This window comes from Rhinoderma darwinii, chromosome 4 (assembly GCF_050947455.1).
Source record: "Rhinoderma darwinii isolate aRhiDar2 chromosome 4, aRhiDar2.hap1, whole genome shotgun sequence".
Lineage (NCBI taxonomy): Eukaryota > Metazoa > Chordata > Amphibia > Anura > Rhinodermatidae > Rhinoderma > Rhinoderma darwinii.
Genome location: NC_134690.1, coordinates 16,870,588 through 16,895,286, shown reverse-complemented (window position 1 = coordinate 16,895,286; position 24,699 = coordinate 16,870,588). Strand labels below are relative to the sequence as shown.

General features: G+C 38.0%; 1 protein-coding gene across 4 annotated transcripts in view; it reads right to left on the bottom strand.

Annotated features, from left to right (window-relative positions):
• Window positions 1–24,699, bottom strand: part of MSRA (methionine sulfoxide reductase A) — a 295,027-nt gene that overhangs the window by 87,889 nt on the left and 182,439 nt on the right. For all 4 annotated transcript variants that reach the window (XM_075860869.1, XM_075860871.1, XM_075860870.1 and 1 more), the window contains one exon: window positions 22,787–22,891. In XM_075860869.1, coding sequence (XP_075716984.1) covers window positions 22,787–22,891 — 105 coding nt within the window. The remainder of the gene's footprint in view (window positions 1–22,786; window positions 22,892–24,699) is intronic.

The window sequence follows — 24,699 nt, the reverse complement described above, 5'->3', positions numbered from 1 at the left end:
TCTCTTCCTCTGACGGAAGAGAAGTAAACGTATGGTAACGTATGGCTGTGTTCACATCAGCGTTGGTTTCCGTTGAGGGGTTCCGTCTGACCTTTCCGTCGGGGGAACCCCTCAACGGAGAGGCAAACGGAAACCATAGCTTTCGTTGGCATCACCATTGATCTCAATGGTGACGGATACTTTGCGTTTGTCACCGTTGTGAAAGGGTTCCGTTTTTTGGATTTGTAGAAGGGAATAAAGGGGTGGGAGGAAACCTCCAGCTCACCAGCTCCACGTTCCTGTGTCCAAGTCTCGCCCGGATCTCCGTGACGGCACACGGCAGACAATACGAGAAAAAAAGAGAAGTAGGGTCCAGCGATGTATATATAAATGGGGAAACTCGGTTTCCACTTTATTGATCACAAACAATAAGAGGTGAACACAGGAGAAATGGCAAGGTGGTTGAATTGGCAATAAAAGGAAGCCTACGCGTTTCGAGCACGGTCTGTGCTCTTATTCATGGCTGATTCAGCTGAACGTAGCCCAAACGTTGTGTTCTGCAGTATTGGTCACTGCCTTCCATGCCCGCTCTACAATCAGTTACAGATCAACGAAATCATAAAAAGACTCGAGTGCCGTCTACGGTCTTACGTTTGGCGAAAGTTTAGATACAATCGAGCCGACAAGGAATATATCCCCCGCAACAAATTGAGAGATGTTCTTGGAGTTCTGATGACCTTGTGTAAGTTATTCTCCTTCTGTTCTATGTTTTGTTATATTGGTGTATGATCGGAGTCGAAATATTATCGCCCATACGTTGCAAAGTAAATACAAATATGTTAACCCCTTCCCGCCCGCAGCCATTTTTCGGATTTTCACTTTCGCTTTTTCCTTCCCATCTTCCATTTTTCATATAATGGCTTTTTTTTTTTTTTTTCGCGGGACGAGTTGTATATTTTCACGGCGCTATTTATTGAACCATATAATATAGTGGGAAACTGGAAAAACATTTGTGGGGTGGAATGGGAAAAAAAAACTTCCTCCACTGATTCCTCCATTTTGGGGGGGGGGTTTAGTTTTTACAGCGTTTACCGTGCGGTAAAAACCACATGTTAACTGTATACTGCGGGTCAATACGTTTACGATGTTACCAAATGAGTCCCCATATGGCAGGAAAATAAAAAAATACGGTATAGCTTTCAAAATGCGTAGTTACATTTTTTTTTTAATTGCCCGCATCCCGTTGAACGGTGCCTGTTGTTTGCCCCCATTACACGCTGTCCCCAGTACACATTGCCACCGTTCGTGAGAGGTCGGACCCCCACTGATCATAAAGTGATGGCATATACTAGGTGTGGCACCGATTCTAGAAGAAAGAGTCATTTTTTTCTAATGCCTGTGCCGATAATCACAGTCCGTGATTACGGGCACGGCCGGTGACAGCCTCCTGCATTTGCGGGCCGTGCGGTCATATAACATTTGGGAGCACGGTCCATAAAAAGATAACTAGGACATGTCTTATCATTTTCGGAGCCTTTCTACGGCACGGACACCTTCCCGTAAATATATAGGAAGGTGTCTGTCAGCCGTAGAAATGAATGGGTCCGTACTGACGGTCGTGTGCATGGGGCCTAATCGCGTACAACCCCTTTCATTGTTTTTCTTTCTTAGCGGTGCGGCAGGGTTTGAGTAGAAGGGGCTCGCGTCTCCCGGCAGTACATAATATTCCGGGACGTCATTTATAACGTAATGACTATATATGATGGTAATTCTCTTATATATAATGTTCATTTCAGAAGATCACCGTTAATCACATTCATTATAAAGGGATATTTTATCCGGTCGCCGGCGCTCCGGGTTATTAGGATCGGCGTCTGGAGTAGATGAGAGGGTTCGAGACCCGACGACATCTCGTATGACTGGAAGCGAATTTGTTCCTTTTTCTATAAATGTAGTTTAATACGTTTTTTTATTTGATTCTATAAATAGGATATTATTTTACACCTTCCATATATAACATTTGCGGAGACGGAAAAAAAAAATCCTTATTTAATGGGAAATTCAAACATTACTAACCAGAACCAGAAGGAACCGATTTGGTCTACGGGTACGGATACACGTTGGGGGTCGCTGTTCGGACAAAGTCGGTTTTAGGATACTTGCTGATAAGTCGCAGTTTTTCTGGTACGGCTGGGTTCACAGCGGTGTCCAGCCAATCGTTTTACGCCTGAGCCGACACAACCGATGACATTTTTGTGCACCGATCCGGCAGCCATGGCAGCATTTTGTTTTACGTCCAACGTCACAACTGATGTATCGGATGCCAAAACTGTTCCCCATTAGATCAGTTCTGGCAAAATCTTCCCTTCGGCGTTCAAATGGTTGCATGCTGCTGCTTATAGCCACCACTAGGGGGAGCTGAAGAGCTTACCGCATACATTGAATCGGATAATAAATCAGTACGCAGCAAATACTCTGCTTTATTGGTTTGATATAGATTTTAATGTAACGCTCCGTATAAAAGTCCAAGAGTGTAAATGTATGCCGGCTCCCTGCTGTCGTGGTCTAAACGTAGATGAAGCAGTGCTGCCCGGTGTAGCGAGATGCCGCAGGGATGGTGTAGCAGAGTTGCACAGTGTAGTGAGAGGTCTCAGGGATGGTGAAACACCTGCACACCGAGCAGAAAATGTTAACAGACCGCAAGATCAATGGATGACTGAGACCGTTATGGAGTTGGCACAGGTTCACCTGGCGTGTGGAGTCTGAGTGATCCCCCGTTCCTCCCCTTTAACCCTCACAAGGAGGTATGGACTTTTTTGCGGATAGGATTACCAGGTCACGGCACCCGGTATGATTGGGCTTTAATTGGCAAATACGAAACACAACATGGTCAAAAGGATCTAGGTTGGTAACTGGCGGGCAGCGTCCGGTCCAGAAACTGGTATTATCGGGAAACGGGGTAAGACCAGAGGTCGGAACAGGGACGGGTCAGATCAAGCGGAGTCCAGATGAAAACCGGGTCAAATACAGGAAAAAAACTGGGAAGCAACAGTAAAAAAAAAAATCAGGAAACTGACCACCAGGGCCAAGCACTGGAAGATTGGAGCGATTCCCCTTTAGGGAATGTTCACACGTAATGTTTCATGCGTATTTCAGGGGGGTTACGCCTCGAAAAACACCTGAAAAAACGGAAGCAGAACGCCTAAAAACATCTGCCCATTGATTGCGAGCCGTCACATGGACATGTATTTCAATGGGGCCGTTCACACGACCATTGTCCTATTTTCTTCCGTTTTCACAGATCCCCCCCCCATAGACTCACATATATGGGGATCCGTGAAAGCGGGACCCTCGCGGGGGCAACTCGGACGTGAACAATGGCTGTTTTTCATGTCCGAGTTTCCCCACGTTGGTCTTACTTTGGCCTTAGACTTACCTGTCTGCTCTCCCAGACTGTCCGTGAGCTTGTGAAATAAGGGAACACCTCCTAGACCCCCGACAGTGCAGGAAAATCTCCCGCATAGCGAGGATACGGTCAGGAGGGAGCGGTCAGTTACTGATCATTGCTGGCAGGTGATTATCAATGCCCCAGCCTTGTGCTCAGCACACGGAGCTCAATGATGGGATTGGTAGTGGGGTCAAGGGAGAGTCAGATGCTCACAAGTCGCTTATTGGTGAACAGCCGCAGCGATGGAGGCGCAGAGGTTCACGATTACTGTTTGTATGGAACTCTGACTGTAATTATGGCGACACTCGCTGGTCACAGCTTATGGTGGCACTCTGGATGTAATTATGGTGACACTCGCTGGTCAAAGTTTATGGTGGCACTCGCTTGTCGCAGTTTATGGTGGCACTCTGGATGTAATTATGGTGACACTCGCTGGTCACAGCTTATGGTGGCGCTCTGGATGTAATTATGGTGACACTCGCTGGTCAAAGTTTATGGTGGCACTCGCTTGTCGCAGTTTATGGTGGCACTCTGGATGTAATTATGGTGACACTCGCTGGTCAAAGTTTATGGTGACACTCGCTGGTCACAGTTTATGGTGGCACTCTGGATGTAATTATGGTGACACTCTCTGGTAATAGTTTATGGTGGCACTCTGGATGTAATTATGGTGACACTCGCTGGTCGCAGTTTATGGTGGCACTCTGGATGTAATTATGGTGACACTCGCTGGTCACAGTTTATGGTGGCACTCTGGATGTAATTATGGTGACACTCGCTGGTCAGTTTATGGTGGCACTCTGGATTTAATTATGGCGACACTCGCAGGTCACAGTTTATGGTGGCACTCTGGATGTAATTATGGTGACACTCGCTGGTCACAGTTTATGGTGGCACTCTGGATGTAATTATGGTGACACTCGCTGGTCGCAGTTTATGGTTGCACTCTGGATGTAATTATGGTGACACTCGCTGGTCACAGTTTATGGTGGCACTCTGGATGTAATTATGGTGACACTCGCTGGTCAGTTTATGGTGGCACTCTGGATTTAATTATGGCGACACTCGCAGGTCACAGTTTATGGTGGCACTCTGGATGTAATTATGGTGACACTCGCTGGTCGCAGTTTATGGTGGCGCTCTGGATGTAATTATGGTGACACTCGCTGGTCAGTTTATGGTGGCACTCCGGATGTAATTATGGTGACACTCGCTGGTCACAGTTTATGGTGGCGCTCTGGATGTAATTATGGTGACACTCGCTGGTCACAGTTTATGGTGGCACTCTGGATGTAATTATGGTGACACTCTCTGGTCACAGTTTATGGTGGCACTCTGGATGTAATTATGGTGACACTCTCTGGTCACAGTTTATGGTGGCGCTCTGGATGTAATTATGGTGACACTCGCTGGTCACAGTTTATGGTGGCACTCTGGATGTAAATATGGTGACACTCGCTGGTCACAGTTTATGGTGGCACTCCGGATGTAATTATGGTGAAACTCTCTGGTCACAGTTTATGGTGGCACTCCGGATGTAATTATGGTGACACTCGCTGGTCACAGTTTATGGTGGAGCTCTGGATGTAATTATGGTGACACTCGCTGGTCACAGTTTATGGTGGAGCTCTGGATGTAATTATGGCGACACTCGCTGGTCACAGTTTATGGTGGCACTCTGGATTTAATTATGGCCACACTCGCTGGACAGTTTATGGTGGCACTCTGGATGTAATTATGGTGACACTCTCTGGTCACAGTTTATGGTGGCACTCTGGTTGTAATTATGGCGACACTCGCTGGTCAGTTTATGGTGGCGCTCTGGATGTAATTATGGTGGCACTCGCTGGTCAGTTTATGGTGGCACTCTGGATGTAATTTGGTGACACTCGCTGGTCACAGTTTATGGTGGCACTCTGGATGTAATTATGGTGACACTCGCTGGTCACAGTTTATGGTGGCACTCTGGATGTAATTATGGTGACACTCGCTGGTCAGTTTATGGTGGCACTCTGGATGTAATTATGGGGACACTCGCTGGTCACAGTTTATGGTGGCACTCTGGATGTAATTATGGTGACACTCGCTGGTCACAGTTTATGGTGGCACTCTGGATGTAATTATGGTGATACTCGCTGGTCAAAGTTTATGGTGACACTCGCTGGTCACAGTTTATGGTGGCACTCTGGATGTAATTATGGTGACACTCGCTGGTCAGTTTATGGTGGCACTCTGGATGTAATTATGGTGACACTCGCTGGTCACCGGTTATGGTGGCACTCCGGATGTAATTATGGTGACACTCGCTGGTCAGTTTATGGTGGCACTCTGGATGTAATTATGGTGACACTCGCTGGTCACCGGTTATGGTGGCACTCTGGATGTAATTATGGTGACACTCGCTGGTCACCGGTTATGGTGGCACTCTGGATGTAATTATGGTGACACTCGCTGGTCACCGGTTATGGTGGCACTCCGGATGTAATTATGGTGACACTCGCTGGTCAGTTTATGGTGGCACTCTGATTCGTTGGTCACTCCTTGTGGTGGTACTATGGCTGCAATCATGTGGATTATAGCTGGTCACGCTTTGTGGTGGTACTCCGGTGTAAATATGGGGATGCTCCTTGGCCACTGTTTGTGGTAGCGCTATAGCAATAATCATGGGCGGAACTCGCTGATCACGGTCTATGGTTGAACTCTAGCTGTGATTATGGGGACATTCGTTGATTCCTGAATGCGGTGGAACTCTGGCTGTGATCCTAAGGACCCTCGCTGTCATTGTGGTGGCACTCTGGCTTCAACCATGGGACAAATCCCTGGCTCGGTGTCTGTGGGGAACTCAGGCTGTCAATATCGGGCACTCTAGCTGGGCACGTTGACTGTCACGACTGCAGAAGCACTCCAACTATTATCATGAGGGTTCGGTCATATCGTTTAGGGAGAAGCTTATGAATATAGACCTGTGGTGTGTGTAAGGAGAAGAATCACACTCTTACCTACAAACCCTCGACTCCATAGACATAAAACCGGTGAGTCAAAACTCAAAAGGTAAATGATTTTACAATTTCCAATTGCAGATTCGCACCTCTTACAATACTATGTAATAGTACGGTCCTGCCCCCCCCCTATAAACAAATACTTAAAAAGGACCGGTCACCTCTCCTGACATATCCGTTTTAGTAAATAATTATATCCCCCATGAAATAACAATTCTGGAGCATCTTTTTTTAAAGCTCTCCGTTGTGCCATTCCTCTGTTATTCCTCCTAGAAATGTATAAATAAATTGACAACTGGGTGTTACCAGTTGGGGGTGTGTCCCTACACAATCTGACACTGTCCAATCAGTGCTGACAGAGTGAGACAGTGCAATGGACACACCCATTTTGAAAAGCAGAATGGTAACACCCAGTTGTCAATGTATTGATAAATTTCTAGGAGGCATAACAGAGGAATGGCACAACGTAGAGCTTTAAGAAAAAAAATGCTCCAGAATTGTTATTTCATGGGGAATACAAATATGTATTAAAATAGACATGTCAGGGGAGGTGAGAGGTCCTCTTTAGGGCTCAATATTCCATTGCTGTGCATGGTGAAGATCCAGCTACCTCTATGCTGTAACTTATAGTTCCACTAAGACTGTGAAGCTATAAATTGCCTACGGCTAATCTACAAACTTAATTATCTTGACAGTGTGCAACCAACTACTCTGCAGCGAGAGACTTCACAAGGAGATCTCATCACAGCACAATTATGAGATTTCTATATATAATTCCCCCACAAAATAGGCCATATAGACAGGGACATAAACCTCGTGAGTGGAGCTATTTGGAAGCATACGCGAGAGATTAGCCGCTGGCACTGATGATAGGGAACATGAAAAGCCCCCGCCGCTCTCCCAAAAGATGCCGCTTATTGTCTCCACAATTACACAAAGCCAAAAATGCCTTTGGATCACGATAAAAGGAAGGTCTATAGCTCAGAGACAGAATAAAAATCACAAACGTTATTACGCTTTGTAAATTTAGTTTGGTTTTTAATTGAAATTGCTGAGGACCTTAAGCTCCATATCACTATATAAAAGCTGTACATGTATAATTATATATAGAAGATACCCAGGTTATACCAGCATGCTTCATATCACTATATACAAGAAGATGTATAACTTATACCAGCTGTACATATATAATTATATATAGAAGATACCCAGGTTATACCAGCATGCTCCATATCACTATATACAAGAAGATGTATAACTTATACCAGCTGTACTTATATAATTATATACAGAAAATACCCAGGTTATACCAGCATGCTCCATATCACTATATACAAGAAGATGTATAACTTATACCAGCTGTACATATATAATTATATACAGAAGATACCCAGGTTATACCAGTATGCTCCATATTGCTATATACAAGAAGATATATACCTTATACCAGCTGTACATATATAATTATATACAGGAGATACCCAGGTTATACCAGCATGCTCCATATCACTATATATAAGAAGATGCATAACTTATACCAGCTGTACATATATAATTATATACAGAAGATACCCAGGTTATACCAGCATGCTCCATATCACTATATACAAGAAGATGTATAACTTATACCAGCTGTACATATATAATTATATACAGAAGATACCCAGGTTATACCAGCATGCTCCATATCACTATATACAAGAAGATATATACCTTATACCAGCTGTACATATATAATTATATACAGAAGATACCCAGGTTATACCAGCATGCTCCATATCACTATATACAAGAAGATGTATAACTTATACCAGCTGTACATATATAATTATATACAGAAGATACCCAGGTTATACCAGCATGCTCCATATCACTATATACAAGAAGATATATACCTTATACCAGCTGTACATATATAATTATATACAGAAGATACCCAGGTTATACCAGCATGCTCCATATCACTATATACAAGAAGATGTATAACTTATACCAGCTGTACATATATAATATATACAGAAGATACCCAGGTTATACCAGCATGCTCCATATCACTATATACAAGAAGATGTATAACTTATACCAGCTGTACATATATAATTATATACAGAAGATACCCAGGTTATACCAGCTGGCTCCATATCACTATATACAAGAAGATGTATAACTTATACCTGCTGTACATATATAATTATATACAGGAGATACCCAGGTTATACCAGCATGCTCCATATCACTATAGACAAGAAGATGTATAACTTATACCAGCTGTACATATATAATTATATACAGAAGATACCCAGGTTATACCAGCATGCTCCATATCACTATATACAAGAAGATGTATAACTTATACCAGCTATACATATATAATTATATACAGAAGATGCCCAGGTTATACCAGCATGCTCCATATCACTATATACAAGAAGATGTATAGCTTATACCAGCTGTACATATATAATTATATACAGGACAGACCCAGGTTATAGCAGCATGCTCCATATCACTATATACAAGAAGATGTATAACTTATACCAGCTGTACATATATAATTCTATACAGAAGATGCCCAGGTTATACCAGCATGCTCCATATCACTATATACAAGAAGATGTATAACTTATACCAGCTGTACATATATAATTATATACAGTAGATACCCAGGTTATACTAGCATGCTCCATATCCCTATATATAAGAAGATGTATAACTTATACCAGCTGTACATATATAATTATATACAGAAGATACCCAGGTTATACCAGCATGCTCCATATCACTATATACATGAAGATGTATAACTTATACCAGCTGTACATATATAATTCTATACAGAAGATGCCCAGGTTATACCAGCATGCACCATATCACTATATACAAGAAGATGTGTAACTTATACCAGCTGTACATATATAATTATATACAGAAGATACCCAGGTTATACCCGCCTGCTCCATATCACTATATACAAGAAGATGTATAACTTATACCAGCTGTACATATATAATTATATACAGAAGATACCCAGGCTATACCAGCATGCTCCATATCACTATATACAAGAAGATGTATAACTTATACCAGCTGTACATATATAATTATATACAGAAGATACCCAGGTTATACCAGCATGCTCCATATCACTATATACAAGAAGATGTATAACTTATACCAGCTGTACATATATAATTATATACAGAAGATACCCAGGTTATACCAGCATGCTCCATATCACTATATACAAGAAGATGTATAACTTATACCAGCTGTACATATATAATTATATACAGAAGATACCCAGGTTATACCAGCATGCTCCATATCACTATATACAAGAAGATGTATAACTTATACCAGCTGTACATATATAATTATATACAGAAGATACACAGGTTATACCAGCATGCTCCATATCACTATATACAAGAAGATGTATACCTTATACCAGCTGTACATATACAATTATATACAGAAGATACCCAGGTTATACCAACATGCTCCATATCACTACATACAGGAAGATGTATAACTTATACCAGCTGTACATATATAATTATATACAGAAGATACCCAGGTTATACCAGCATGCTCCATATCACTATATACAAGAAGATGTATAACTTATACCAGCTGTACCTATATAATTATATACAGAAGATACCCAGGTTATACCGGCATGCTCCATATCACTATATACAAGAAGATGTATAACTTATACCAGCTGTACATATATAATTATATACAGAAGATACCCAGGTTATACCAGCATGCTCCATATCACTATAGACAAGAAGATGTATAACTTATACCAGCTGTACATATATAATTATATACAGAAGATGCCCAGGTTATACCAGCATGCTCCATATCACTATATACAAGAAGATATATAACTTATACCAGCTGTACATATATAATTATATACAGGAGATACCCAGGTTATACCAGCATGCTCCATATCACTATATACAAGAAGATCTATAACTTATACCAGCTGTACATATATAATTATATACAGAAGATACCCAGGTTATACCAGCATGCTCCATATCACTATATACAAGAAGATAAATAACTTATACCAGCTATACATATATAATTATATACAGAAGATACCCAGGTTATACCAGCATGCTCTATATCACTATATACAGGAAGATGTATAACTTATACCAGCTATACATATATAATTATATAGAGGAGATACCCAGGTTATACCAGCATGCTCCATATCACTATATACAAGAAGATGTATAACTTATACAAGCTGTACATATATAATTATATACAGAAGATACCCAGGTTATACCAGCATGCTCCATATCACTATATACAAGAAGATGTATAAGTTATACCAGCTGTACATATATAATTATCTACAGAAGATGCCCAGGTTATACCAGCATGCTCCATATCACTATATACAAGAAGATGTGTAACTTATACCAGCTGTACATATATAATTATATACAGAAGATACCCAGGTTATAGCAGCATGCTCAATATCACTATATACAAGTAGATGTATAACTTATACCAGCTGTATATATATAATTATATACAGAAGATACCCAGGTTATACCAGCATGCTCCATATCACTATATACAAGTAGATGTATAACTTATACCAGCTATACATATATAATTATATACAGGAGATACCCAGGTTATACCAGCATGCTCCATATCACTATATACAGGAAGATGTATAACTTATACCAGCTGTACATATATAATTATATACAGAAGATACCCAGGTTATACCAGCATGCTCCATATCACTATATACAAGAAGATGTATAACTTATACCAGCTGTACCTATATAATTATATACAGAAGATACCCAGGTTATACCGGCATGCTCCATATCACTATATACAAGAAGATGTATAACTTATACCAGCTGTACATATATAATTATATACAGAAGATACCCAGGTTATACCAGCATGCTCCATATCACTATAGACAAGAAGATGTATAACTTATACCAGCTGTACATATATAATTATATACAGAAGATGCCCAGGTTATACCAGCATGCTCCATATCACTATATACAAGAAGATATATAACTTATACCAGCTGTACATATATAATTATATACAGGAGATACCCAGGTTATACCAGCATGCTCCATATCACTATATACAAGAAGATCTATAACTTATACCAGCTGTACATATATAATTATATACAGAAGATACCCAGGTTATACCAGCATGCTCCATATCACTATATACAAGATAAATAACTTATACCAGCTATACATATATAATTATATACAGAAGATACCCAGGTTATACCAGCATGCTCTATATCACTATATACAGGAAGATGTATAACTTATACCAGCTATACATATATAATTATATAGAGGAGATACCCAGGTTATACCAGCATGCTCCATATCACTATATACAAGAAGATGTATAACTTATACAAGCTGTACATATATAATTATATACAGAAGATACCCAGGTTATACCAGCATGCTCCATATCACTATATACAAGAAGATGTATAAGTTATACCAGCTGTACATATATAATTATCTACAGAAGATGCCCAGGTTATACCAGCATGCTCCATATCACTATATACAAGAAGATGTGTAACTTATACCAGCTGTACATATATAATTATATACAGAAGATACCCAGGTTATAGCAGCTTGCTCAATATCACTATATACAAGTAGATGTATAACTTATACCAGCTGTATATATATAATTATATACAGAAGATACCCAGGTTATACCAGCATGCTCCATATCACTATATACAAGTAGATGTATAACTTATACCAGCTATACATATATAATTATATACAGGAGATACCCAGGTTATACCAGCATGCTCCATATCACTATATACAGGAAGATGTATAACTTATACCAGCTATACATATATAATTATATAGAGGAGATACCCAGGTTATACCAGCATGCTCCATATCACTATATAAAAAGAAGATGTATAACTTATACAAGCTGTACATATATAATTATATACAGAAGATACCCAGGTTATACCAGCATGCTCCATATCACTATATACAAGAAGATGTATAACTTATACCAGCTGTACATATATAATTATATACAGAAGATACCCAGGTTATACCAGCATGCTCCATATCACTATATACAAGAAGATGTATAACTTATAGCAGCTGTACATATATAATTATATACAGAAGATACCCAGGTTATACCAGCATGCTCCATATCACTATATACAAGAAGATGTATAACTTATACCAGCTGTACATATATAATTATATACAGAAGATACCCAGGTTATACCAGCATGCTCCATATCACTATATACAAGAAGATGTATAACTTATACCAGCTATACATATATAATTATATACAGGAGATACCCATGTTATACCAGCATGCTCCATATCACTATATACAAGAAGATGTATAACTTATACCAGCTATACATATATAATTATATACAGAATATACCCAGGTTATACCAGCATGCTCCATATCACTATATACAAGAAGATATATGACTTATACCAGCTGTACATATATAATTATATACAGAAGATACCCAGGTTATACCAGCATGCTCCATATCACTATATACAAGAAGATGTATAACTTATACCAGCTGTACATATATAATTATATACAGGAGATACCCAGGTTATACCAGAATGCTCCATATCACTATATACAAGAAGATGTATAACTTATACCAGCTGTACATATATAATTATATACAGAAGATACCCAGGTTATACCAGCATGCTCCATATCACTATATACAAGAAGATGTGTAACTTATACCAGCTGTACATATATAATTATATACAGAAGATACCCAGGCTATAGCAGCATGCTCCATATCACTATATACAAGTAGATGTATAACTTATACCAGCTGTATATATATAATTATATACAGAAGATACCCAGGTTATACCAGCATTCTCCATATCACTATATACAAGTAGATGTATAACTTATACCAGCTGTACATATATAATTATATACAGGAGATACCCAGGTTATACCAGCATGCTCCATATCACTATATACAAGAAGATGTATAACTTATACCAGCTGTACATATATAATTATATACAGTAGATGCCCAGGTTATACCAGCATGCTCCATATCACTATATACAAGTAGATGTATAACTTATACCAGCTGTACATAGATAATTATATACAGAAGATACACAGGTTATACCAGCATGCTCCATATCACTATATGCAAGAAGATGTATAACTTATACCAGCTGTACATATATAATTATATACAGAAGATACCCAGGTTATACCAGCATGCTCCATATCACTATATACAAGATGATGTATAACTTATACCAGCTGTACATATATAATTATATACAGAAGATGCCCAGGTTATACCAGAATGCTCCATATCACTATATACAAGAAGATGTATAACTTATACCAGCTGTACATATATAATTATATACAGGAGATACCTAGGTTATACGAACATGCTCCATATCACTATATACAAGATGTATAACTTATACCAGCTGTACATATATAATTATATACAGAATATACCCAGGTTATACCAGCATGCTCTATATCACTATATACAAGAAGATGTATAACTTATACCAGCTGTACATATATAATTATATACAGAAGATACCCAGGTTATACCCGCCTGCTCCATATCACTATATACAAGATGATATATAACTTATACCAGCTGTACATATATAATTATATACAGAAGATACCCTGGTTATACCAGCATGCTCCATATCACTATATACAAGAAGATGTATAACTTATACCAGCTGTACATATATAATTATATACAGGAGATACCCAGGTTATACCAGCATGTTCCATATCACTATATACAAGAAGATGTATAACTTATACCAGCTGTACATATATAATTATCTACAGAAGATACCCAGGTTATACCAGCATGCTCCATATCACTATATACAAGAAGATGTATAACTTATACAAGCTGTACATATATAATTATATACAGAAGATACCCAGGTTATACCAGCATGCTCCATATCACTATATACAAGAAGATGTATAAGTTATACCAGCTGTACATATATAATTATCTACAGAAGATGCCCAGGTTATACCAGCATGCTCCATATCACTATATACAAGAAGATGTGTAACTTATACCAGCTGTACATATATAATTATATACAGAAGATACCCAGGTTATAGCAGCATGCTCAATATCACTATATACAAGTAGATGTATAACTTATACCAGCTGTATATATATAATTATATACAGAAGATACCCAGGTTATACCAGCATGCTCCATATCACTATATACAAGTAGATGTATAACTTATACCAGCTATACATATATAATTATATACAGGAGATACCCAGGTTATACCAGCATGCTCCATATCACTATATACAGGAAGATGTATAACTTATACCAGCTATACATATATAATTATATAGAGGAGATACCCAGGTTATACCAGCATGCTCCATATCACTATATAAAAAGAAGATGTATAACTTATACAAGCTGTACATATATAATTATATACAGAAGATACCCAGGTTATACCAGCATGCTCCATATCACTATATACAAGAAGATGTATAACTTATACCAGCTGTACATATATAATTATATACAGAAGATACCCAGGTTATACCAGCATGCTCCATATCACTATATACAAGAAGATGTATAACTTATAGCAGCTGTAAATATATAATTATATACAGAAGATACCCAGGTTATACCAGCATGCTCCATATCACTATATACAAGAAGATGTATAACTTATACCAGCTGTACATATATAATTATATACAGAAGATACCCAGGTTATACCAGCATGCTCCATATCACTATATACAAGAAGATGTATAACTTATACCAGCTATACATATATAATTATATACAGGAGATACCCATGTTATACCAGCATGCTCCATATCACTATATACAAGAAGATGTATAACTTATACCAGCTATACATATATAATTATATACAGAATATACCCAGGTTATACCAGCATGCTCCATATCACTATATACAAGAAGATATATGACTTATACCAGCTGTACATATATAATTATATACAGAAGATACCCAGGTTATACCAGCATGCTCCATATCACTATATACAAGAAGATGTATAACTTATACCAGCTGTACATATATAATTATATACAGGAGATACCCAGGTTATACCAGAATGCTCCATATCACTATATACAAGAAGATGTATAACTTATACCAGCTGTACATATATAATTATATACAGAAGATACCCAGGTTATACCAGCATGCTCCATATCACTATATACAAGAAGATGTGTAACTTATACCAGCTGTACATATATAATTATATACAGAAGATACCCAGGCTATAGCAGCATGCTCCATATCACTATATACAAGTAGATGTATAACTTATACCAGCTGTATATATATAATTATATACAGAAGATACCCAGGTTATACCAGCATTCTCCATATCACTATATACAAGTAGATGTATAACTTATACCAGCTGTACATATATAATTATATACAGGAGATACCCAGGTTATACCAGCATGCTCCATATCACTATATACAAGAAGATGTATAACTTATACCAGCTGTACATATATAATTATATACAGTAGATGCCCAGGTTATACCAGCATGCTCCATATCACTATATACAAGTAGATGTATAACTTATACCAGCTGTACATAGATAATTATATACAGAAGATACACAGGTTATACCAGCATGCTCCATATCACTATATGCAAGAAGATGTATAACTTATACCAGCTGTACATATATAATTATATACAGAAGATACCCAGGTTATACCAGCATGCTCCATATCACTATATACAAGATGATGTATAACTTATACCAGCTGTACATATATAATTATATACAGAAGATGCCCAGGTTATACCAGAATGCTCCATATCACTATATACAAGAAGATGTATAACTTATACCAGCTGTACATATATAATTATATACAGGAGATACCTAGGTTATACGAACATGCTCCATATCACTATATACAAGATGTATAACTTATACCAGCTGTACATATATAATTATATACAGAATATACCCAGGTTATACCAGCATGCTCTATATCACTATATACAAGAAGATGTATAACTTATACCAGCTGTACATATATAATTATATACAGAAGATACCCAGGTTATACCAGCATGCTCCATATCACTATATACAAGATGATATATAACTTATACCAGCTGTACATATATAATTATATACAGAAGATACCCTGGTTATACCAGCATGCTCCATATCACTATATACAAGAAGATGTATAACTTATACCAGCTGTACATATATAATTATATACAGGAGATACCCAGGTTATACCAGCATGTTCCATATCACTATATACAAGAAGATGTATAACTTATACCAGCTGTACATATATAATTATCTACAGAAGATACCCAGGTTATACCAGCATGCTCCATATCACTATATACAAGAAGATGTATAACTTATACCAGCTATACATATATAATTATATACAGGAGATACCCAGGTTATACCAGCATGCTCCATATCACTATATACAGGAAGATGTATAACTTATACCAGCTGTACATATATAATTATATACAGAATATACCCAGGTTATACCAGCATGCTCCATATCACTATATACAAGAAGATGTATAACTTATACCCGCTGTACATATATAATTATATACAGGAGATACCCAGGTTATACCAGCATGATCCATATCACTATATACAAGAAGATGTATAACTTATACCAGCTGTACATATATAATTATATACAGAAGATACCCAGGTTATACCTGCATGCTCCATATCACTATATACAAGAAGATGTATAACTTATACCAGCTGTACAGATATAATTATATACAGAAGATGCCCAGGTTATACCAGCATTCTCCATATCACTATATACAAGAAGATGTATAACTTATACCAGCTGTACATATAGAATTATATACAGAAGATACCCAGGTTATACCAGCATGCTCCATATCACTATATACAAGTAGATGTATAACTTATACCAGCTGTACATAGATAATTATATACAGAAGATACCCAGGTTATACCTGCATACTCCATATCACTATATACAAGATAATATCTAACTTATACCAGCTGTACATATATAATTATATACAGAAGATACCCTGGTTATACCAGCATGCTCCATATCACTATATACAAGAAGATGTATAACTTATACCAGCTGTACATATATAATTATATACAGAAGATACCCAGGTTATACCAGCATGCTCTATATCACTATATACAGGAAGATATATAACTTATACCAGCTATACATATATAATTATATACAGGAGATACCCAGGTTATACCAGCATGCTCCATATCACTATATACAAGAAGATGTATAACTTATACAAGCTGTACATATATAATTATATACAGAAGATACCCAGGTTATACCAGCATGCTCCATATCACTATATACAAGAAGATGTATAATTTATACCAGCTGTACATATATAATTATATATAGGAGATACCAAGGTTATACCACCATGCTCCATATCACTATATACAAGAAGATGTATAACTTATACCAGCTGTACATATATAATTATATACAGTAGATGCCCAGGTTATACCAGCATGCTCCATATCACTATGTACAAGAAGATGTATAACTTATACCAGCTGTACATATATAATTATATACAGAAGATACCCAGGTTATACCAGCATTCTCCATATCACTATATACAAGAAGATGTATAACTTATACCAGCTGTACATATATAATTATACACAGAAGATACCCAGGTTATACCAGCATGCTCCATATCACTATATACAAGAAGATGTATAACTTATACCAGCTGTATATATATAATTATATACAGGAGATACCCAGGTTATACCAGCATGCTCCATATCACTATATACAAGAAGATGTATAACTTATACCAGCTGTACATATATAATTATATACAGAAGATACCCAGGTTATACCAGCATGATCCATATCACTATATACAAGAAGATGTATAACTTATACCAGCTGTACATATATAATTATATACAGAAGATACCCAGGTTATACCTGCATGCTCCATATCACTATATACAAGAAGATGTATAACTTATACCAGCTGTACAGATATAATTATATACAGAAGATGCCCAGGTTATACCAGCATTCTCCATATCACTATATACAAGAAGATGTATAACTTATACCAGCTGTACATATAGAATTATATACAGAAGATACCCAGGTTATACCAGCATGCTCCATATCACTATATACAAGTAGATGTATAACTTATACCAGCTGTACATAGATAATTATATACAGAAGATACCCAGGTTATACCTGCATGCTCCATATCACTATATACAAGATGATATATAACTTATACCAGCTGTACATATATAATTATATACAGAAGATACCCTGGTTATACCAGCATGCTCCATATCACTATATACAAGAAGATGTATAACTTATACCAGCTGTACATATATAATTATATACAGAAGATACCCAGGTTATACCAGCATGCTCTATATCACTATATACAGGAAGATATATAACTTATACCAGCTATACATATATAATTATATACAGGAGATACCCAGGTTATACCAGCATGCTCCATATCACTATATACAAGAAGATGTATAACTTATACAAGCTGTACATATATAATTATATACAGAAGATACCCAGGTTATACCAGCATGCTCCATATCACTATATACAAGAAGATGTATAATTTATACCAGCTGTACATATATAATTATATATAGGAGATACCAAGGTTATACCAGCATGCTCCATATCACTATATACAAGAAGATGTATAACTTATACCAGCTGTACATATATAATTATATACAGTAGATGCCCAGGTTATACCAGCATGCTCCATATCACTATGTACAAGAAGATGTATAACTTATACCAGCTGTACATATATAATTATATACAGAAGATACCCAGGTTATACCAGCATTCTCCATATCACTATATACAAGAAGATGTATAACTTATACCAGCTGTACATATATAATTATACACAGAAGATACCCAGGTTATACCAGCATGCTCCATATCACTATATACAAGAAGATGTATAACTTATACCAGCTGTATATATATAATTATATACAGGAGATACCCAGGTTATACCAGCATGATCCATATCACTATATACAAGAAGATGTATAACTTATACCAGCTGTACATATATAATTATATACAGAAGATACCCAGGTTATACCAGCACGCTCCATATCACTATATACAAGATGATATATAACTTATACCAGCTGTACATATCTAATTATATACAGAAGATACCCAGGTTATACCAGCATGCTTCATATCACTATATACAAGAAGATGTATAACTTATACCAGCTGTACATATATAATTATATACAGAAGATACCCAGGTTATACCAGCATGCTCCATATCACTATAAACAAGAAGATGTATAACTTATGACCTCATAAGTGTTCCTGCTCCTGCTTGTACTCTCAGTTGGCCACTGGGGGCGCATGGCAAGGTGAGCTCATTCAATCTGTTCACATGTTGTGGTGCTGTGTGGTGGTGTCTGTTGCTGTAGTGCTGCAATTGTTGGGGGACGTGGCCCAGAGCCGAGGAGGCTTGGCACGGTCTGAAGGCATGGGTGCTTTTGGGCCCCTGGGTTGCTCGCTCTGCAGGAGCGGTGCTGCGGTGGCGGTAGCCGCCATGCGGTGCTGCAACCGCTAGAGTAGGGACCCACTTTTAGAGGTCGCCGTGAAGTGGCAAGTGGGCTTGCATACAATTTGATCAAAATGTTACAAAGAACCTCTCGTTCATATTTAAATATTTTGCCTAGCCGCAATTGATCATAGTATACAGTGGATGTGCGGTCCATGTCTATTCTCTCCCCTTGATATGATAACATATATAATTATATACAGAAGATACCCAAGTTATACCAGCAGGTCAGCACTTCGCAACCTATGAAGTTCCAGCTGTAATTTTTGGAAGTGCAGAAAAGAAGCAGTCACGTGACTGGTTGATATAGAAAACATCGCCATTTTTTAAATAATCCCAATAATGTTAGGGCAGATGAACGTCAGACCTCGGTTGTGCGCGGCGGAAGGATACCATTGAGCCTGGGAAGCTGCCGTTTTAGGATGGAGCCTGCGAGTGCAGCTGTTCTTTACAAGGAAAAGAAAGACACATCTGCTCATTAACAATACAATGTCATCTCCAGCGTCTAATTATATGCAGATGACGGATTCTTTGTGCATCAGCTAAAAACAGTAGAGTCCCCGAAAAAGTGTCTGCGGATAATAAATATTTAAGAGGGCGGCGTGCAGCCATTAATTTTCTCAATCTCCACCAGCTAGCGACTGCAGGGTGCTGCAATATTCCAGATACCGAATGCGGAATAAATGAGCAATATAATTTCCATAGTACAATAGAAATAACATTGTCAAAGATCTATTCCAAGAGGCCCCCGTAGATTGCAGGCACAACAATGTTACAGCATCGCTTACCTATGATAATCCCAAGGGTTAATAACCATAAAATCCTTTTAGGATTTAAAATGACCTCTACTCTGACCTTCCACAAATCAAGACCCTCCAACATACCCCAATCCGCACCGGACGGCTTCATGTTAGATAACTCTCGGAAACATTTGGAAAAGTTTAGTCTATTAAAAGATTTCACACCAGAAACAACTTATAGAGGTATTCTAACAAAAAGAAAAGTTTTTAAAGCTCATCCAATCACCTCTGGGGGGCGCTGATATACATGGAGGAGGGGAGGGGGGTGGTGACCAAATGGAGATAGCAGACTGGAGAAGATTTTCAAAGGCAAGTAATTGATAAGGTTTATTGTTTTTCAGTATGGGGGCACCTCAGGGGTTGTTCTTACAGGCTCATCGGGACAACCCCTATTCAAATTTACAATGGACGGTATATGGATGTAATAGAGAGGAACACCCGTTCATAATCCCCCTCTATGTGCCTGAGTAAAGCAGCCATGTATTTAATGATCACGTTTTAATTTAAGTCAGCTGATCAAAGAGTGGCTTTTGATTTGCGAAAGGGTTGTCCAGGTGTGACAACCTCTTTCTGAATGAAGGCGGTCATGGTGGCCATTCAGTCTTCTGGCTCATACATGGGGGCCCGAGCAGGGGACCCCTTCTATGACCCCTATAAGCCCAAATAGGGAAAATGTGGCCATAATACGACCATTTGAAACCAGCTTTAGGGTCCCGTTACACGGCCCGACATGGCTTGGGAAAACGAGCGCCGATCAACGAGACGGCTCGTTGATCGACGCTCATTTGCTCCTTTCTCAAGGAGCTATGTATGGGGATGAGCGCTTGTTACTACGATCACTCGACCCCATGCATTTCCATCATGTCGGTGGCACGTCTTCCTGTTTACACAAGGAGATGTGCTGCCGATAAAGATAATATTTCTGGCAGTATAAAGTATACAATCAGCCGATGAACGAGCATTTGCTTGTTCAATGGCTAATCGTTGCCTTGTTCACACAGGACAATGATCTGGAACGATCGTTCTGTGAAAGCTCGTTTGCCCGATAATTGGCCGGTGTAGAAGGGCCTTTACTCCAACACTGATGCAGAGCAGATTACCCACGGGCAATGGACAATCTACAACAAAAAGCCCATTCTCAGGCGACTAGTCCATCACAGTCAGCCCACTGTATAGTGCACATATTATCCAGAGGCAAATGTACAGTACAACAAAAACGGTTCTTAGTGCCAATAAACGAGGTATAACACAGTCTCCGGAGTTAAAGGTACTATAACGAGATAGAGTCGTAGTGATACATTTACAAAGATTTTTACCCCAGCCCTTTCCTATCCCTCGGTCAAAAAGAATGTTTAATTACTTTGCAGTGATTGTGAAGAGGAGGATTAACAAAGCCGATAGCCAATGGGGAGGTGTAGCCCTATATATCAGATGACCTTTATCATGATCCCAAAATTAGATCATGCCAATTCACCAAACTTTGGTTTTTCCATTCAGGCCTCTGGGATATTGATTCCTTCTCATACCTCTTTGGAGGAGGGGCAGAGACTTCCAATATTGCAACTCCCACAAAATGTCACATAGTCCTGCCTCTTAAATGCAGTAAGCACAGGCCTGGTAATGCATGATTGGTCGTGAGGACTGCACTTGAGGGTGGACGTGCTCTTTAAAATGCAAGAACAAAAGTATCCAACCTACAGTATGGAGACCTCCATTGACATGACTGTTGAGGACATGAGGCCAGATGCTACTGGCATTACCTTGTGTTGGGTTATGATTCTCCCAGAAGACCTTCAGTAATTTGTCATAGCTGATGTTCTCTGGCTGGTAGACGACTCGAACCACTTCTGCATGGCCCGTTTTTCCTGGAAGGAGAGAATTAAATGGAATTACCCAATGATATCCTGTGCACATCCTCCAATCCAAAATTATTTATATGATGAGGATATCGGACAAGACGTTCCTATAACGTAACCAACTAGAAACAACGAGCTTCATAAATTCAATGGGAAACTATATAGGAAGGAGACGCTCTAAAGTTATATTGAGATGACATTACCTTTCATACTGTATTAATTATTCCTGTACTTGGACATCATTGTGTTTATTATCCATGCACTATGTTATCATTGAATTTATTATTCCTATACTATGAAATCACTGTGTTTATTATTCCTGTACTATGACATCACTGTGTTTATTATCTCTGTACTATGACATCACTGTGTTTATTATTCCTATACTGTGACATCACTGTGTTTATTATACCTGTACTATGACATCACTGTGTTTATTATCCCTGTACTATGACATCACTGTGTTTATTATCCCTGTACTATGACATCACTGTGTTTACTATCCCTGTACTATGACATCACTGTGTTTATTATTTCTATACTGTGACATCACTGTTTATTATCCCTGTACTATGACATCACTGTTTATTTTTCCTGTACTATGACATCACTGTGTTTATTATTCCTACAATATGACATCACTGTGTTTATTATCCCTGTACTATGATATCACTGTGTTTATTATGCCTGTACTATGACATCACTGTGTTTATTATCCATGCACTATGTTATCATTGCATTTATTATTCCTACACTATGACATCACTGTGTTTATTATCCCTGTACTATGACATCACTGTGTTTATTATCCCTGTACTATGACATCACTGTGTTTATTATCCCTGTACTATGACATCACTGTGTTTATTATCCCTGTACTATGACATCACTGTGTTTATTATCCCTGTACTATGACATCACTGTGTTTATTATCCCTGTACTATGACATCACTGTGTTTATTATCCCTGTACTATGACATCACTGTGTTTATTATCCCTGTACTATGACATCACTGTGTTTACTATCCCTGTACTATGACATCACTGTGTTTATTATTTCTATACTGTGACATCACTGTTTATTATCCCTGTACTATGACATCACTGTTTATTTTTCCTGTACTATGACATCACTGTGTTTATTATCCCTGTACTATGACATCACTGTGTTTATTATCCCTGTACTATGACATCACTGTGTTTATTATTTCTATACTGTGACATCACTGTTTATTATCCCTGTACTATGACATCACTGTTTATTTTTCCTGTACTATGACATCACTGTGCCTATTATCTGTGTACTGCGACATCACAATATTTATTATCTCTATACTGTGACATAATTGTGCTTATTATCCCTGTGCTGTGATATCACTGTATTTATTATCTCTATACTGTGACATCACTGTGCCTATTATCTCTGTACTGTGACCTCACTGTATTTATTATCCATGTACTGCATTTATTATGCCTGTGCTGTGAAATCACTGTGTACAGGGTGGGCCATTTATATGGATACACCTAAATAAAATGGGAATGGTTGGTGATATTAACTTCCTGTTTGTGGCACATTAGTATATGGGAGGGGGGAAACTTTTCAAGCTGGGTGTTAACCATGGTGGCCATTTTGAAGTTGGCCATTTTGTATCCAACTTTAGTTTTTTCAATGGGAAGAGGGTCATGTGACACATCAAGCTTATCGAGAATTTCACAAGAAAAACAATGGTGTGCTTGGTTTTAACGTTACTTTATTCTTTCATGAGTTATTTACAAGTTTCTGACCACTTATAAAATGTGTTCAAAGTGCTGCCCAT